The 18,754-nt window shown below is 45.2% G+C and overlaps 1 protein-coding gene across 1 annotated transcript in view; it reads left to right on the top strand.

The window, feature by feature from the left end:
• LOC118378078 (protein capicua homolog) overlaps positions 1-18,754 on the top strand; it is a 70,918-nt gene that overhangs the window by 44,623 nt on the left and 7,541 nt on the right. The window contains 12 exon segments of the mRNA XM_052494823.1: positions 1,198-1,347; positions 1,516-1,681; positions 12,897-13,005; positions 13,171-13,353; positions 13,470-13,608; positions 13,802-13,980; positions 14,134-14,272; positions 14,616-14,713; positions 14,871-15,828; positions 15,931-16,070; positions 16,297-16,457; positions 17,917-18,107. Of these exon segments, the coding sequence (XP_052350783.1) occupies positions 1,198-1,347; positions 1,516-1,681; positions 12,897-13,005; positions 13,171-13,353; positions 13,470-13,608; positions 13,802-13,980; positions 14,134-14,272; positions 14,616-14,713; positions 14,871-15,828; positions 15,931-16,070; positions 16,297-16,457; positions 17,917-18,107 (2,613 nt within the window).

The raw sequence follows: 18,754 nt of genomic DNA, 5'->3' as shown, positions 1-18,754 counted from the left end.
CAGTAATGTAAACAAACAGGCGAGGGTGCATCAGGGGTTATTAGACCAAGAGGAACACAGACTTTTCCGGCTATATTTAACGTATTGTCGTATCTTCTGTATCCTGTTGCAACTTGTGACTACTGACTAGTTGGCAATCCATTTTACATTGTGTTATTCCCCGTATTTCATGTTCTGCACTGGGGAAATGTAATTGTTATCGTCAATGCGCGTGAACAAATAGGCTGCTCGCAGAGAATGCGGCATTCTGAAAAGATGAAAGCGTGAGCTGGTCTCATGTTGTTGGCGGATACGCATGGGACTTCATTTTAATCCGAAATCAACATTTACATTTACAGATATATCAGTACGCCACCGGATAAATCATAATAGCAGTGCGACTATAGCAGTGAAAGTTGTGCGTGATGACCGCAATCTGAAGATAAGCGTCAGATGCAGGCACTATCGAGCACTGTTGCCATCCACTATACGATCTTGGATCACTGATTAATTTTTCAACACATGGATTTTTATCTGACGTTGTAAAGGGACGCTTTCAAGGACCCTTTTAAATTGAGACTCGTTTTTGGAAAAACACCATAAAGGACTCTTTTCAACCATGTATTCATCAGAGACCCCTCAATACCTCCGTCAAGGACTGAGCATGTTTGGTCAGTGATGGTCATTTACTACTTCCGTGTGTTTTTCATATTTGTCTCCAGCACCATTTTGAATATTGTAGCAGTATGAATTTGCAGTGAGATATACAGGTCTTTCTCACGGCTGATTGATCAGCTACCCGCTGGTGAGTTTCCAGAGGTGTCCCATATGGGGAGAAGTAACAGCCATGAGTGTATACCTGAGGCTAATTGGTTAAGCCAGTGGGCCACTGGTTCTGGGAAGATGGGCCTTTGATAGTCACTTCTTGGCCATACTAGAAAAGTGTTCATATTGTCACATAAACTATTAGCATGTGTACAGGCTAACAACAATATGTTCCCAAAATCTGGAAATAGAATCTTGTTTATATGAAAGTTGAGATTGTTTATCAGAAGTTGAGATTTTATAAAAAATATGTTTGGGCTAGCTTACTATGAGGAGTGTATTGTCTGGACATATTGTGAGTCCATAAACTGTTGCTCAAAAATAATATTCACTGACTGGATTACACTGAATAAAAGGAGTAGGCCTAACCATTTCTTTGTATTTTTTTCGCAGTCTGGACCAACGTGGAACCCCGGTCAGTTCCTGTGTTTCCCTGGCATTCATTGGTCCCTTTCCTGGCACCAACCCAGTCAGATGCCTCTACTCAGTCTGGTGAGGGCCAACAACCAATCAATCACCCCCAAGCTGGCAGTCTGAAAACAGGTAGGTTGTGGATGAAATTCGACCCAAATCCCAGCAAGATTACAATTTCTACCATGATTTCAAACACTTGAAACATAATGGATTACGTAACACAAACATTGGTATTACCAGATAACTATCAGAGATTTGAATCATTGTGAAAATACCCCCTTTTCCTGTCTTTCTCAGAGTCTCAGGGGGGTGCAGTGCTGCTACAGGAGGCCAACGAGGGCCCCCCCTCCCTAGAGAGAAGACCCACAACACGGCTGACTCCCTCCACGGACGACCTGGCCCCGGAGAGGGAGGCCGAAAGAGAGAGGCCAGACAGTGAGACTGAGAGTGATGTGGATGACCCGTAAGTGTGTGCGTGCGTGACTGCATACACGCGTGTGTGTGTGTGTGTGTGTGTGTGTGTGTGTGTGTGTGTGTGTGTGTGTGTGTGTGTGTGTGGACACTAGGGCTGACCCCAAATAGTCGATTGTTTGGTCACTAGGCTGTTGGTCAACCAATATTCTTTTTAGTTGAGCAGTAGAAAATATATACAGTACCAGTCAAATTTTGGACACACTTACTCATTTCAGGGTTTTTCTTTATTTTGACTATTTTATACATTGTAAGACAAGAGTGTGCAAAGCTGTCAAGGCAAAGGGTGGCTACTTTTTTTGGTTACTACATGATTCCACATGTGTTATTTCATAGTTGTGATGTCTTCATTCTTATTCTACAATGTAGAAAACAGTCAAATAAAGAAAAACCCTTGAATGATTTATGTGTGTCAACTTTTGACTGGTACTGTATATATTTATTTATTAAACACGAGATACTTGTCTGATTTGCACCCATCTCAGTGAACTAATCCATTGCGGAGGGTGGCACAGTCCAAGAGGAAGGGGAGTGTGTTAGGATGCATAATGCACGTCTCTCTCCTGCAATTTGTGCACATTCATTGTTTCATAACTTCATTGTGAGAATTGTTTGTGTGTGATTGTTAGTGTCTATCAATTCCCTATTACATATATCACCGGTAGTAAATGTACAATTCATTCCTATAATATCTAATCCATAATGTTTTTTGGTTACGGTCATTTTTGTTATTGCATTTAATATATTGGTAATCCAGTCTTTTACTGTTCTCATTGTCAGAGTGGACACATTGTTAGCCTACACTACCTACACTAAACTTGTGCGAAACAAGTTTTGGTTTATTTAATTCCATTTACGAGCTTTGTCAATTATAGACATTTACATTTAAGTCATTTAGCAGACGCTCTTATCCAGAGCGACTTACAAATTGGTGCATTCACCTTATGAGATCCAGTGGCAAACCTATAGGCCTTCAGTGTGTGGCAGGTTAGTACAGTGGTGAACCTATAGGTCTTCAGTGTGTGACAGGTTAGTACAGTGGTGAACCTATATGTCTTCAGTGTGTGACAGTGGTGAACCTATAGGTCTTCAGTGTGTGACAGGTTAGTACAGTGGTGAACCTATAGGTCTTCAGTGTATGACAGGTTAGTACAGTGGTGAACCTATAGGTCTTCAGTGTGTGACAGGTTAGTACAGTGGTGAACCTATATGTCTTCAGTGTGTGACAGTGGTGAACCTATTCTTCAGTGTGTGACAGGTTAGGTGGTGAACCTATAGGTCTTCAGTGTATGACAGGTTAGTACAGTGGTGAACCTATAGGCCTTCAGTGTATGACAGGTTAGTACAGTGGTGAACCTATAGGTCTTCAGTGTATGACAGGTTAGTACAGTGGTGAACCTATAGGTCTTCAGTGTGTGACAGTGGTGAACCTATAGGTCTTCAGTGTGTGACAGTGGTGAACCTATAGGCCTTCAGTGTGTGACAGGTTAGCACAGTGGCAAACCTATAGGCCTTCGGTGTGTGACAGGTTAGTACAGTGGCAAACCTATAGGTCTTCAGTGTGTGGCAGGTTAGTACAGTGGTGAACCTATAGGTCTTCAGTGTGTGACAGTGGTGAACCTATAGGCCTTCAGTGTGTGACAGTGGTGAACCTATAGGTCTTCAGTGTGTGACAGGTTAGTACAGTGGTGAACCTATAGGTCTTCAGTGTATGACAGGTTAGTACAGTGGTGAACCTATAGGCCTTCAGTGTATGACAGGTTAGTACAGTGGTGAACCTATAGGTCTTCAGTGTATGACAGGTTAGTACAGTGGTGAACCTATAGGTCTTCAGTGTATGACAGGTTAGTACAGTGGTGAACCTATAGGTCTTCAGTGTGTGACAGTGGTGAACCTATAGGTCTTCAGTGTGTGACAGTGGTGAACCTATAGGTCTTCAGTGTGTGACAGTGGTGAACCTATAGGTCTTCAGTGTGTGACAGTGGTGAACCTATAGGCCTTCAGTGTATGACAGGTTAGTACAGTGGTGAACCTATAGGTCTTCAGTGTATGACAGGTTAGTACAGTGGTGAACCTATAGGTCTTCAGTGTATGACAGGTTAGTACAGTGGTGAACCTATATGTCTTCAGTGTGTGACAGTGGTGAACCTATAGGTCTTCAGTGTGTGACAGGTTAGTACAGTGGTGAACCTATAGGTCTTCAGTGTATGACAGTTTAGTACAGTGGTGAACCTATAGGTCTTCAGTGTGTGACAGGTTAGTACAGTGGTGAACCTATAGGTCTTCAGTGTATGACAGGTTAGTACAGTGGTGAACCTATAGGCCTTCAGTGTATGACAGGTTAGTACAGTGGTGAACCTATAGGTCTTCAGTGTATGACAGGTTAGTACAGTGGTGAACCTATAGGTCTTCAGTGTGTGACAGTGGTGAACCTATAGGTCTTCAGTGTGTGACAGTGGTGAACCTATAGGCCTTCAGTGTGTGACAGTGGTGAACCTATAGGTCTTCAGTGTGTGACAGTGGTGAACCTATAGGTCTTCAGTGTGTGACAGTGGTGAACCTATAGGCCTTCAGTGTGTGACAGGTTAGTACAGTGGTGAACCTATAGGTCTTCAGTGTGTGACAGTGGTGAACCTATAGGTCTTCAGTGTGTGACAGTGGTGAACCTATAGGTCTTCAGTGTGTGACAGTGGTGAACCTATAGACCTTCAGTGTGTGACAGGTTAGTACAGTGGCAAACCTATAGGCCTTCGGTGTGTGACAGGTTAGTACAGTGGCAAACCTATAGGTCTTCAGTGTGTGGCAGGTTAGTACAGTGGTGAACCTATAGGTCTTCAGTGTGTGACAGTGGTGAACCTATAGGCCTTCAGTGTGTGACAGTGGTGAACCTATAGGTCTTCAGTGTGTGACAGGTTAGTACAGTGGTGAACCTATAGGTCTTCAGTGTGTGACAGGTTAGTACAGTGGTGAACCTATAGGTCTTCAGTGTATGACAGGTTAGTACAGTGGTGAACCTATAGGCCTTCAGTGTATGACAGGTTAGTACAGTGGTGAACCTATAGGTCTCCAGTGTATGACAGGTTAGTACAGTGGTGAACCTATAGGTCTTCAGTGTATGACAGGTTAGTACAGTGGTGAACCTATAGGTCTTCAGTGTATGACAGGTTAGTACAGTGGTGAACCTATAGGTCTTCAGTGTGTGACAGGTTAGTACAGTGGTGAACCTATAGGTCTTCAGTGTGTGACAGGTTAGTACAGTGGTGAACCTATAGGTCTTCAGTGTATGACAGGTTAGTACAGTGGTGAACCTATAGGCCTTCAGTGTATGACAGGTTAGTACAGTGGTGAACCTATAGGTCTTCAGTGTATGACAGGTTAGTACAGTGGTGAACCTATAGGTCTTCAGTGTATGACAGGTTAGTACAGTGGTGAACCTATAGGTCTTCAGTGTGTGACAGTGGTGAACCTATAGGTCTTCAGTGTGTGACAGTGGTGAACCTATAGGTCTTCAGTGTGTGACAGTGGTGAACCTATAGGTCTTCAGTGTGTGACAGTGGTGAACCTATAGGCCTTCAGTGTGTGACAGGTTAGTACAGTGGCAAACCTATAGGCCTTCGGTGTGTGACAGGTTAGTACAGTGGCAAACCTATAGGTCTTCAGTGTGTGGCAGGTTAGTACAGTGGTGAACCTATAGGTCTTCAGTGTGTGACAGGTTAGTACAGTGGTGAACCTATAGGTCTTCAGTGTGTGACAGGTTAGTACAGTGGTGAACCTATAGGTCTTCAGTGTGACAGGTTAGTACAGTGGTGAACCTATAGGTCTTCAGTGTGTGACAGGTTAGTACAGTGGTGAACCTATAGGTCTTCAGTGTGACAGGTTAGTACAGTGGTGAACCTATAGGTCTTCAGTGTGACAGGTTAGTACAGTGGTGAACCTATAGGTCTTCAGTGTGTGACAGTGGTGAACCTATAGGTATTCAGTGTGTGACAGTGGTGAACCTATAGGTATTCAGTGTGTGACAGTGGTGAACCTATAGGTCTTCAGTGTGTGACAGTGGTGAACCTATAGGCCTTCAGTGTGTGACAGGTTAGTACAGTGGCAAACCTATAGGCCTTCGGTGTGTGACAGGTTAGTACAGTGGCAAACCTATAGGTCTTCAGTGTGTGGCAGGTTAGTACAGTGGTGAACCTATAGGTCTTCAGTGTGTGACAGTGGTGAACCTATAGGCCTTCAGTGTGTGACAGTGGTGAACCTATAGGTCTTCAGTGTGTGACAGGTTAGTACAGTGGTGAACCTATAGGTCTTCAGTGTATGACAGGTTAGTACAGTGGTGAACCTATAGGCCTTCAGTGTATGACAGGTTAGTACAGTGGTGAACCTATAGGTCTTCAGTGTATGACAGGTTAGTACAGTGGTGAACCTATAGGTCTTCAGTGTATGACAGGTTAGTACAGTGGTGAACCTATAGGTCTTCAGTGTGTGACAGTGGTGAACCTATAGGTCTTCAGTGTGTGACAGTGGTGAACCTATAGGTCTTCAGTGTGTGACAGTGGTGAACCTATAGGTCTTCAGTGTGTGACAGTGGTGAACCTATAGGCCTTCAGTGTATGACAGGTTAGTACAGTGGTGAACCTATAGGTCTTCAGTGTATGACAGGTTAGTACAGTGGTGAACCTATATGTCTTCAGTGTGTGACAGTGGTGAACCTATAGGTCTTCAGTGTGTGACAGGTTAGTACAGTGGTGAACCTATAGGTCTTCAGTGTATGACAGGTTAGTACAGTGGTGAACCTATAGGTCTTCAGTGTGTGACAGGTTAGTACAGTGGTGAACCTATAGGTCTTCAGTGTGTGACAGTGGTGAACCTATAGGTCTTCAGTGTGTGACAGTGGTGAACCTATAGGCCTTCAGTGTGTGACAGGTTAGTACAGTGGCAAACCTATAGGCCTTCGGTGTGTGACAGGTTAGTACAGTGGCAAACCTATAGGTCTTCAGTGTGTTAGGCAGGGTGAACCTTCTTCAGTGTGTGACAGTGGTGAACCTATAGGCCTTCAGTGTGTGACAGTGGTGAACCTATAGGTCTTCATGTGTGACAGGTTAGACAGTGGTGAACCTATAGGTCTTCAGTGTGTGACAGGTTAGTACAGTGGTGAACCTATAGGTCTTCAGTGGTGAACCTATAGGTCTTCAGTGTATGACAGGTTAGTACAGTGGTGAACCTATAGGTCTTCAGTGTATGACAGGTTAGTACAGTGGTGAACCTATAGGTCTTCAGTGTGTGACAGTGGTGAACCTATAGGTCTTCAGTGTGTGACAGTGGTGAACCTATAGGTCTTCAGTGTGTGACAGTGGTGAACCTATAGGTCTTCAGTGTGTGACAGTGGTGAACCTATAGGTCTTCAGTGTGTGACAGTGGTGAACCTATAGGTCTTCAGTGTGTGACAGTGGTGAACCTATAGGCCTTCAGTGTGTGACAGGTTAGTACAGTGGCAAACCTATAGGCCTTCGGTGTGTGACAGGTTAGTACAGTGGCAAACCTATAGGTCTTCAGTGTGTGGCAGGTTAGTACAGTGGTGAACCTATAGGTCTTCAGTGTGTGGCAGGTTAGTACAGTGGTGAACCTATAAGTCTTCAGTGTGTGACAGGTTAGTACAGTGGTGAACCTATAGGTCTTCAGTGTGTGACAGGTTAGTACAGTGGTGAACCTATAGGTCTTCAGTGTGTGACAGGTTAGTACAGTGGTGAACCTATAGGTCTTCAGTGTGACAGGTTAGTACAGTGGTGAACCTATAGGTCTTCAGTGTGTGACAGGTTAGTACAGTGGTGAACCTATAGGTCTTCAGTGTGACAGGTTAGTACAGTGGTGAACCTATAGGTCTTCAGTGTGACAGGTTAGTACAGTGGTGAACCTATAGGTCTTCAGTGTGTGACAGTGGTGAACCTATAGGTATTCAGTGTGTGACAGTGGTGAACCTATAGGTCTTCAGTGTGACAGGTTAGTACAGTGGTGAACCTATAGGCCTTCAGTGTGTGACAGGTTAGTACAGTGGTGAACCTATAGGTCTTCAGTGTGACAGGTTAGTACAGTGGTGAACCTATAGGCCTTCAGTGTGTGACAGGTTAGTACAGTGGTGAACCTATAGGTCTTCAGTGTGACAGGTTAGTACAGTGGTGAACCTATAGGCCTTCAGTGTGTGACAGGTTAGTACAGTGGTGAACCTATAGGTCTTCAGTGTGACAGGTTAGTACAGTGGTGAACCTATAGGTCTTCAGTGTGACAGGTTAGTACAGTGGTGAACCTATAGGTCTTCAGTGTGTGACAGTGGTGAACCTATAGGTATTCAGTGTGTGACAGTGGTGAACCTATAGGTCTTCAGTGTGACAGGTTAGTACAGTGGTGAACCTATAGGCCTTCAGTGTGTGACAGGTTAGTACAGTGGTGAACCTATAGGTTTTCAGTGTGACAGGTTAGTACAGTGGTGAACCTATAGGCCTTCAGTGTATGGCAGGTTAGAAAGGGTCAGTGGTGTAGCGTAGGGTATACGCAGGTACAGTTTAAGATGTATACTCACTTTTTTCCCCAGTGGGCTTTGCGTATACTAACTTAATCCCTGCTGATGCGTATCAATAATATAATAATAATAATATATGCCATTTAGCAGACGCTTTTATCCAAAGCGACTTACAGTCATGTGTGCATACATTCTACGTATGGGTGGTCCCGGGAATCAAAGTATCAAAGTAGTGTAGTGAAGGTGTATGACTTATCAATTATGAAGTACAATAGAGAAATCATTCACAAAGTAGCCTACAAAATTGCAAAGCAAGTGAAATATATTCACATGCACACAGCCTAGTTTCAATGGAATATCATCTGCAGACAGTAAGAGTGTAGTTTTCAAATGGTTTTGTCATGGAACAGCTCAGAGAAGAATGACATCGGTAGCTGGTAGGGTAGGAAAGAAGTTTCAACGTACGATATCTACCAGTAAATGCTAACTTAGGCAACAAAGGATATGCATACCAGGTATTTAAAAAGTTTAGTCAGAAGAGTTGGTTAGTAGGCTATTTGTAATGCGCGATTGTCATGGATGTGGCTGGGTGGACAGAGGCCCACCCACTGGGGAGCCAGGCCCTAACAGGCCCACCCAATCAGATTGATGTGGTTTAAGCATTGTTGTGGACTTACATGCTGACCAGACCAGGCGCGTGCATCCGCGTGTGCCATCGCAACCATGTCGATTTTGTCCATCCACACCAGACGTGATCAGGACACGCAGGTTGAATTATCAAAACAAACTCTGAACCAACTATATTAATTTGGTGACAGGTCGAAAAGCATTAAACTTTCATGGAAATTTAGCTAGCTAGCTTGCTGTTGCTAGCTAATTTGTCCTGGGATATAAACATTTGCTTGTTATTTTACCTGAAATGCACAAGGTCCTCTACTCTTACAATTATTCCACAGATAAAAGGGTAAACCGAGTTAGTTTCTAGTTCTCTCCTCCTTTAGGCTTCTTCTTTGGAGTTTATATGGCGGTTGGCAACCAACTTTAAGGTCCATTACTGCCACTAACTGGACAGGAGTGTGGACCTCAGTTTGTCTTTCAATCACCCGCGTGGATATAGGCTCATAAAAAAACTATCAGGAGACAGGAGATGTGGGACTTGCAGCTCATCACACGTCACAAATATAACCAAGTTCTATTTTAGCGCCTGACTACGCAGACTCTCGTAAGCAGTTTAGATGCAATGATTGAATGACATGTATGTGTAAGTTTATTTTTGGTGAGCGGTATGGTCAGTTACACCATTTTATTTTTTATATATATATATTTTTAAATGTGATTTTGAGAGTGAAAATCAGAAAAAATCTATAGGAAAACGCAAAAAAAAAAACAATTGGATTTTTCACACAGGTGCCTTTCCTTCTCTGGGCGGTCTGTTTGGGAACTTTTTGGCAAAATTAGAATTGACCAACTTCTCCAGGACAACTACATAGGGCAGATAGAAAGACAGCAGTCACACACAGCATGAGGTTAAAGGATAAGCTGTCCATAAACTCTGACATAATAAGCCAGTAGGTCCCAATCATAAGAATACAAAACACAACCATTAAGCATTTCCCAATGGAAATGTACAACTATTACCTCCCATTGAAAAAAGCATTTCACGTTTAGCACACAAAGTAATTGGTGACCTGAAGTTTAAAGTGGAACTGACAACATTTTAACTACTTTGCCGATATGAAACAAACACACAATCATAATATCAGTCAAAAATATCAAATTCCCAGTTTATGCTACAAAACCAACTTTACAAGGTTTTTATAAAAAAATAATTAAAAAAAATTTAAAAAGTTATATTTGACTCAACATTCCATGACATACACTAAGGCATTGTTGGCAGAATAGATGGATGCAGTTCATTGCATGATTAATATAATTCAGCAATACAACGTTTCCTGCCTCCATTCGGGAAGCACTGTTTCAGTTTCAATGACTCAATATTCTGGACAAAAACTGACAAATGTAACTAAGGCTGGTATGTCAATACAATCAAACTAGCAAGGGTAATGATCACAAGTCAGTCATACTGTGGCTAATAGGCTACTGTATCTATTTATGTATCAATCTAAAAACACGGAGCCTAACGTTAGCTAGCTGCTAGGAGGACGTCATGCCATTAGAGGAGTGGGTGACTGACTTTTTCTCCTCATTGTTTTTCGGTGGCTTTTCACAGCTAGAGACGCAGGTATCTTGAACGACTGTTTGCATATCTCTTTCGTTTGCAAATTCACTCTGGCTATCTACTCTGATTTCAGAGTACTCTCGTCTGAGTGCCAGAGCGCAGAACAACTGATGAATTTATGAATGAGTAACACCCGCTGAATATGTTAGTAAACATAGGGGGGGAAAGGTAATAGTTAGTCACGAACGTAAACAACCCAATCAGTTCTGCTAGTGCGAGTAAAATAGTCAGTGAGGTGTTCCCTCATTTGTGTCTGAAAGTAGTTAACTAGCAAGCTTGCCAACTTTAGCCAGTTAGCATGGGTGCTTGGTTGGGACAAGCATGCATTGGTAGGCAAGCTGCAGAAGGTCGAGGAGGCTACAATTACGCATTGTTTAAAGTGCAGTTTTAACAGCAAACTACCTGAAATGTTACTTTGTCAGATTTTAGCTCATCTTGCTATGGCTACCATTAGTTGATGATATTGTTGTTGTTATGTGTATAACTAAGGGAGAGAGAGCCTACCTTCATGGTTGTTTGATCAATAGGACTGTAAAGTTCCCAAATGTAAGAGGACTCGACTCCTGTGGTGTTTATATATTTGCAGAAATCCATTCCAGGGGTATTTTTAGGGTTTTTGGTGAATGTGTTCTAATGATTTAAAGTCGCAGTGTTGCATCTGCCTGTAAACACATGGCAGGCTCGCGAATGATGGCAGGCTCGCGAATGATGGCAGGCTCGCGAATGATGGCTCGTGTGGTAAATGGGATGTTTGGCAGGAGCTGGAGGAGCATGGTCGGGTCAGATTAATTTATTTCTTCTTCTGGTTATCTTGATCTGTCATATTTATTCAAATATTGTGCTTAAAGGGAAAGGGGGATACCAAGTCAGTTGTACAACTGAATGCATTCAACTTAAATGTGTCTTCCACATTTAACCCAACCCCTCTGAATCAACATCCACGTCAAGCATCAGACAATCTCAATGCATATAGTTGATTTTATATACACGTTTAAAAATTGAGACCAGTTGATTGATCGAAAGAACACACTACTTTCGGTCGGCCAAGATCATTTTTGTGCAGGGACAGGCCTAGTAGAGTGAGTGGCTCCACTCGTCCACTTACGTTTTCTACATGTAGAGCAGCATGTTATATGAACAACGAGGTGAGGAACAAAAGCATCCATCTCTGCTTTATTACTAGCCATATGAATGGCTATATGAATATAAGCTAAATGAATATACAGGGTGGCAGGTAGCGTAGCGGTTAGAGTGTTGGGCCAGTAACCAAAACGTTGCTGGTTTGAATACCCGAGCCGATAATGTGAAAGATTTGTCTATGTGCCCTTGAGCAAGGCACTAAACCCTTATCAAGGCACTAAACCCTTACCCTTATTGTAAAATAAAACATTTCCCTGCACCTATCCGGTGTTTGACAAAAAAGCATCAAAAATAACTGAAAAGAATGGCAGGGGCCAGGCTGCTGCTGTCCATTGACTGTCATGAGCTGTCTGCTGAATCCACTGAACTCTCTGGGGAGATGAGCCACTTTTCCTGCTCTGTGTGTGTGTGTGTGTGTGTGTGTGTGTGTGTGTGTGTGTGTGTGTGTGTGCGCGCGCGTGTGTGAGAAAGAGTGACAGTTTTATGCAAATCTCTCTCAGTTGTTTTTGTCTCTTTTTTTATGTTCCATGTTTGCTACAGAGATATATTTATCTCTCACCCACCTGTGTGTGTGTACGTACAGTTGAAGTCGGAAGTTTACATACACCTTAGCCAAATGCATTTAAACTCAGTTTTTCACAATTCCTGACATTTAATCCTAGTAAAAATTCCTTGTCTTAGGTCAGTTAGGATCATCACTTTATTTTAAGAATGTGAAATGTCAGAATAATAGTAGAGAGAATGATTTATTTCAGCTTTTATTTCTTTCATCACATTCCCAGTGGGTCAGAAGTTTACATACACTCAATTACTATCTTTGGTAGCATTGCCTTTAAATTGTTTAACTTCAAATGTTTCAGGTAGCCTTCCACAAGCTTCCCACAATAAGTTGAGTGAATGTTTGTCCCATTCTTCCTGACAGAGCTGGTGTAACTGAGTCAGGTTTTGTAGGCCTCCTTGCTCGCTCACACTTTTTCAGTTCTGCCCACAAGGATTTTCCAAGCTGTTTAAAAGGCACAGTCAACTTAGTGTATGTAAACTTCTGACCCACTGGCATTGTGATACAGTGAATTATAAGTTAAATAATCTGTCAGTAAACAATTGTTGGGAAAATTACTTGTGTCATGCACAAAGTAGATGTCCTAACCGACTTGCCACTTTTATAGTTTGTTCACAAGAAATTTGTGGAGTGGTTGAAAAACGAGTTTTAATGACTCCAACCTAAGTGTATGTAAACTTCCGACTTCAACTGTGTGCATGTATGTGTGTATATATATGTGTATATATATCTATATATATATTATGTCTGTCTCTTAGGTTCTTCCCCAGTGTTCTTCCTGAGCCCTTGTCTGTGACTCCTGTGAAGAGACGCACTCAGTCCCTCAGCGCCCTGCCTAAAGATGGGGACAAGAGCAGCCCTGGCAAGGTAACCTCTCCCCTGTCTCTCGCTCACTTATTTTGTCAATTCATCTCTTACCTCGTCATACATTCCATTCCTCATTTAATCACATTGTTAAAAGAGGAGCATCCCTGGCAAGGCGCTCTGGCTTTCTCTCACCCTCTCATCTAATCATTCTTTCCTCCCTCTCAGAGGGAGAAGGACCACATCAGGCGGCCGATGAACGCGTTCATGATCTTCAGTAAGCGTCATCGAGCGCTGGTGCACCAGAGGCACCCCAACCAGGACAACCGCACGGTTAGCAAGATCCTGGGCGAGTGGTGGTATGCCCTGGGGCCCAAAGAGAAGCAGAAATATCACGACCTCGCCTTCCAGGTGTTACACACACACACACCAATTTAGTGCAATGGTTTAGTCTGACTTGACCCTAAGCAGCCAAAAAATGAATGTATTTTGTTTGCTCATCCTCTATCTCTCTCCCTCTTTCTCAGGTGAAGGAGGCCCACTTTAAGGCCCACCCAGACTGGAAGTGGTGCAACAAAGACAGGAAGAAGTCTAGTTCTGATGGCCGAGGGCTCCCGGGGCCGGGGGGCAAAGATATTAGAGAAAGGAGCATGTCTGAGACGACCGGTGAGTCACACACTGCTCCTCAAAACACCCAAATAAGAGATAACAGAAAGGAAGAGGGATGTTTATTTGATTGCGAAGGTTTCTTCTGAGCTCTGTCATCATTAAAACATTATCATTGAATATCTATCTAGCTCTCTCTTTCCTCTTGCTATGCACCACTGTCTCACTCTCCCACTTACTTTCTCTCTCTCAGAGCCCCATGGTGTGGAGCTGAAAGGGGTGGGGCCTGGCCTGCTGGGTGTGTCTGAGCGGAATCCAGGGGAGGGGCATGTAGGTCAGCTACCCCGCCCCCGAGCCTTCTCCCAGAGTGCCGTGCACAGCCTGGAGAGGAGTGACAGGGGCAACACACAGGCCCTGGCTGAACTGTCACAGGTAAGGCCATGCTACATAATGTTGTTTCCACTACAGCCACTTTACTTAAATGATAAACAGGTTTCTTAGTTTAGTGTGTCAATTTTGACCCGTCCCTCTCATCCATCACTTTGTTGTTTTATATCTGGCTCCCTCCTCCTCTTCCTCTCTCAGATGTGTGGGGATGGTGGTGGCCAGTTTTCGGGGCGCGCCCAGACCCTGTCCCGGTCTCAGAGGGGGGTCAGTGAGGACATGACCAGTGACGAGGAACGCATGGTCATCTGTGAAGAGGAGGGAGACGACGATGTCATCGGTGAGAAACTGAACTGCTGTGACATCATCTCAACAACAGTTATAAGCTTATTTTGGAGTAAGCCCCTGTAAACATGTGAAATTCAGGTTATTACACTGCTGGGAAACACAGTACTTCTGGGAGCTCTTTTCCCATAATGATATCATCTTAATTGGACAGTTTGAGAAATAATTCAATTCAATTGCCCTTCAGGGACAATAAAGGTCTATCTGGTCGCAAGAAATTACACACGAACAATTCCCAGACAAGCATATTACATGTACAATATACTGGCAGAGGAAGTTAGAAATGGGTGTTTATGCACATAAACCATGAGTACCCTCACTCCCCTTTCCCCCTACAGAGGACCCGTACCCTGCCAGCTCCATAGACCTGAAGTGTAAGGAGAGAGTGACGGACAGCGACAGTGACAACGCCTCTGGGAACGAGAGCGATCGCAAGGTAAGTCTCTTCCTTTATCAAGGCTAGATTGAGTTCCAGTTGTCTGACTGATCATGTTGTTGATATAGTACCATTATTTAGAGAAGTGGAACATGTTTTAGACCTTCTGCTTTTCACCCTGCTACAGACATTTAGTTGTTTCTCTTTGTCTCTGCAGCGTGTCTTTGCTCCAGTGATCTGCTCTTCCTCCTCCCAGCCCACCCCCCACGGACGCTCCGTCTCTCTCTCCTCCTACCCTTCCAAACGCTACGACGAGGAGAGAGGAGGGGGGCTCTCAGACCGCAGGAGGAAGAGAGGAATAGAGGGAGGAGGTGGTGATGGAGGAGGAGTGGCATCCCTCTCTCTTTCCCTGTCCTCCTCAGGCCACTCTGTCATCTCCAGCCCCGGAGGCCCAGTTCCTTCTGCCCTTGCCCCCCTTGGCCTGTCTCCTCTCCTCGGGTTGGGGGCTGTCAGAGTGGCCTCTACAGTGGTGACCAATGTGGTTCGTCCGGTCGTGAGCACGCCAGTCCCCATCGCTAGTAAACCCCGAGACGGAGCAGCTTCATCCATTCCTCACCCACCAGACAGGAGGTCCTTCCCATCGCAGCAAGCGCAGCTTCTGATTGGATCCGGAGTAGGAAGCGGAGGGCCTGGGTACTACTCCTCATCCTCACCCAATCCCATAGGTGCAGGGGCGGGTCCAGGGGGGCTGGTGACCAGCTTGGTGTTCCCGGGGCACAGCCAGTCCACCGTCCAGCTCATCAGTCCCTCCCCCCATCCGTCCTCCCACCACCAGCTGCCCCCCACCGCCCCTGTCTCTGCCCCCACACACAACCACACCAACGGCCCCTTGCCCCTCTCCCTGCTCCAGCCCCAGTTCCTCTCCTCATCATCTCTGGCATCCCCTGGGGGCAAAGCCATCACACAGGTCCAATACATCCTGCCCACCCTATCAGCCAGTTCCAATCCCAAGAGCCCCTCCCCTCAACTGCACAACCTGCCGAACAGTATCTTCAACCTGCCCACAGCTCCGTCCACCCACATGTCCATAGCCAATGGGAAGCAGGTGGGGCCGGGCTCGCTGATGGGATACGCCTCCAGCCCAGCCGTGGGAGTGGTCAGCCCGGGAGCCAGAGGTGAGAGGGTGGAGAGAATCGTACACCAAAACTCTAATAAATGGAGAGTTTTCAAAAAAGGCTTAACCTTATCCATATTTTCCTCTCTCGTTCACTCTTTAGTGCAATCCCAGTCCCCAGTCCTACAGGGCAAGATGCTGCTTCCCATGGCAACAGTGAGGACGGCACCCGCCCCTGCCCAACAGTACCCCCTCGTGGCTCCACCTCTTCCTGTCCAGAATGGAGCTCAAGCAGGAAGCAAAGTAAGCAGTGTTACCATGGTGATGACAGCCAAACCAAGACATTGATATTTCAGCAGGTTTATTCTGTATCCCAGGGCTGTCAGAGCTCCAACATGACCATTCTTACTTAGTCTTTGTAATCATAGAATAATCTAAGTCATTACACTTGTAGTTACCCCAGGTGAATGACTAAATACACAGATATCCATCTTCTCACTCTTTCTTCATCTCTTTTTCTCTCTGATAGATCTTCCAGATCGCTCCCATGCCTGTTGTCCAATCCCAGCTCCAGCAAGGCGGGGCAGGGCATCCTGGGAGCCCTTTTCCCGTTACCTTGGGAACGGCCACAGTGTTGCACCAAGGTTCTGCCCCATCTCAGACTGTGCTGCTGCCGCCCCCACCAACCAGGTAGGAGGACACAGACCAACTCAATCTAACAGTGCACTATTAGCGCTGCTGCCCTACCATAATACATAACACAATGGTTTTGGAAGAAGTGCAGCTCTTGTGTTGTGTGTTAGTCATTCTGCTCTGTTGCTGGCCCAGGCTGCCTCTTCCTCTGCAGTGCCTGCCGCCCCCTCACTGCCTCTCAGCTCCACCACACAGACACACTCATCTACTGTTTCCTCTACTGTTCAGTCACCCACTGACACCCACTGCACCATTTCTCTCCTCTCTCCTCCTTTCATTATTGTTCATGTTCTATTTTCCTATTTTTTTTCTTTCCGCCTTCACTGCCCTTTTCATCTTCTCTCCCACTCATACACACATTCGCTCTTTCCCTGTTCACCTTAACTGTCCTCTCTTGCCTCTCTTTGCTCTTTCCTCTCTTTGCTCTTTCCTCTCTTTGCTCTTTCCTCTCTTTGCTCTTTCCTCTCTTTGCTCTTTCCTCTCTTTGCTCTTTCCTCTCTTTGCTCTTTCCTCTCTTTGCTCTTTCCTCTCTTTGCTCTTTCCTCTCTTTGCTCTTTCCTCTCTTTGCTCTTTCCTCTCTTTGCTCTCTTTCCTCTCTTTCCTCTCTTTGCTCTCTTTGCTCTCTTTGCTCTCTTTCCTCTCTTTGCTCTCTTTGCTCTCTTTGCTCTCTTTGCTCTCTTTCCTCTCTTTGCTCTCTTTCCTCTCTTTGCTCTCTTTCCTCTCTTTGCTCTCTTTGCTCTCTTTCCTCTCTTTGCTCTCTTTGCTCTCTTTGCTCTCTTTCCTCTCTTTCCTCTCTTTCCTCTCTTTTCTCTCTTTCCTCTCTTTCCTCTTTGCTCTCTTTCCTCTCTTTGCTCTCTTTCCTCTCTTTGCTCTCTTTCCTCTCTTTGCTCTCTTTGCTCTCTTTGCTCTCTTTGCTCTCTTTGCTCTCTTTGCTCTCTTTGCTCTCTTTGCTCTCTTTCCTCTCTCCCTCTCTCCTTTCCTCTCTTTCCCCTCTTTCTCCTCTTTCCTTTCCTCTCTTTCCTTTCCTCTCTTTCTCCTCTCTTTCCCTTCCTCTCCTCCCTTTCCTCTCCTCTCTCTCTCTCCTCCCTTTCCTCTCCTCTCTTTCCTCCCTTTCCTCTCCTCTCTCTCTCTCCTCCCTTTCCTCTCCTCTCTCTCTCTCCTCCCTTTCCTCTCCTCTCTCTCTCTCCTCCCTTTCCTCTCCTCTCTCTCTCTCCCCCTCTTTCCTTTTCTCTCTCTCCCCCCTCTTTCCTTTTCTCTCTCTCCCCCCTCTTTCCTTTTCTCTCTCTCCCCCCTCTTTCCTTTTCTCTCTCTCCCCCCTCTTTCCTCTCTCCTTTCCTCTCTCTCCTTTCCTCTCTATTTCCTCTCTTTTCTCTCTCCCTTTCCTCCCCTCTCTTTCCTCCCCCATCTCTCTCTCTCTCTTTCCCTCTCTTCTCTCCTCTTTTTTTCTCTCTCACAGGATCACCTATGTCCAGTCCACGCCAGGAGTCCCCTCTCCTCTGCCTCTGGTCTCCACAACAACAGGCTCCTCCTCCCCCCAGCAGGCCCAGCCCACCCCTGGATCTGCATATGTTCCGTCGCCCCTAGCAACGCTGGGCTTTACAGCCATAGCTCCCCCTGGACAGAACCTAGTCCAACCCCTCATCACAGGTCAGTAGAGCTCTGCTACCTGAGCCCGATGGGCCCCGACATTATACATCAGGTTAGGGCCGGGTAGGGCCCTCATCAATAACTAGGGTACGGGCAGGGCTCCTGTATAACTAAATTGATCAGTAACATTTTGAAGCTGAGGCATTTGCTCGTGCTCTGCTGCGAAGTACAGTCATGTCTGACTCAGATCATAACATGGTGTCAGAAATGCTTCAACCTCGTTCAATATAAAGCAGGAGAGATTATTTAACAGAAAATAAGAATGTCACTTGAGTTTCGTGGTAGTATAGAGTCTCTCATGTCTCGTCATTGAGCAGAGCAGCCCAAGCAAAGCCGTTACTATGGATACTCACAGACCCAGAGCCTCCATGAGCAGAGTGCATGCAGAGTGACAAGCGCTTACGGAGCGAGTGACAGACTGAGAGGAGCAGCTAATGGATTTATTAATGGAGGAAGTTATTTCAGCTTTCGGGCAGGGCCGAATCAGGCCTGGGTAGGACATGGGTTTGGCTCAGGCATAAAAGGACTTTACAGGTCAGTGCATCCACTTGAAGGACATCTAGAAGAAGATGGATACTGGATGGTTGCTGTTTTGCAGGCTCCAACCTAATTTTGCTTGCTTACTTTATCATGTTCTTCTTATTTCT

This window comes from Oncorhynchus keta, chromosome 34, assembly GCF_023373465.1.
Source record: "Oncorhynchus keta strain PuntledgeMale-10-30-2019 chromosome 34, Oket_V2, whole genome shotgun sequence".
In the NCBI taxonomy this organism is placed as follows: domain Eukaryota; kingdom Metazoa; phylum Chordata; class Actinopteri; order Salmoniformes; family Salmonidae; genus Oncorhynchus; species Oncorhynchus keta.
This window is presented reverse-complemented; position numbering and strand designations above follow the sequence as displayed.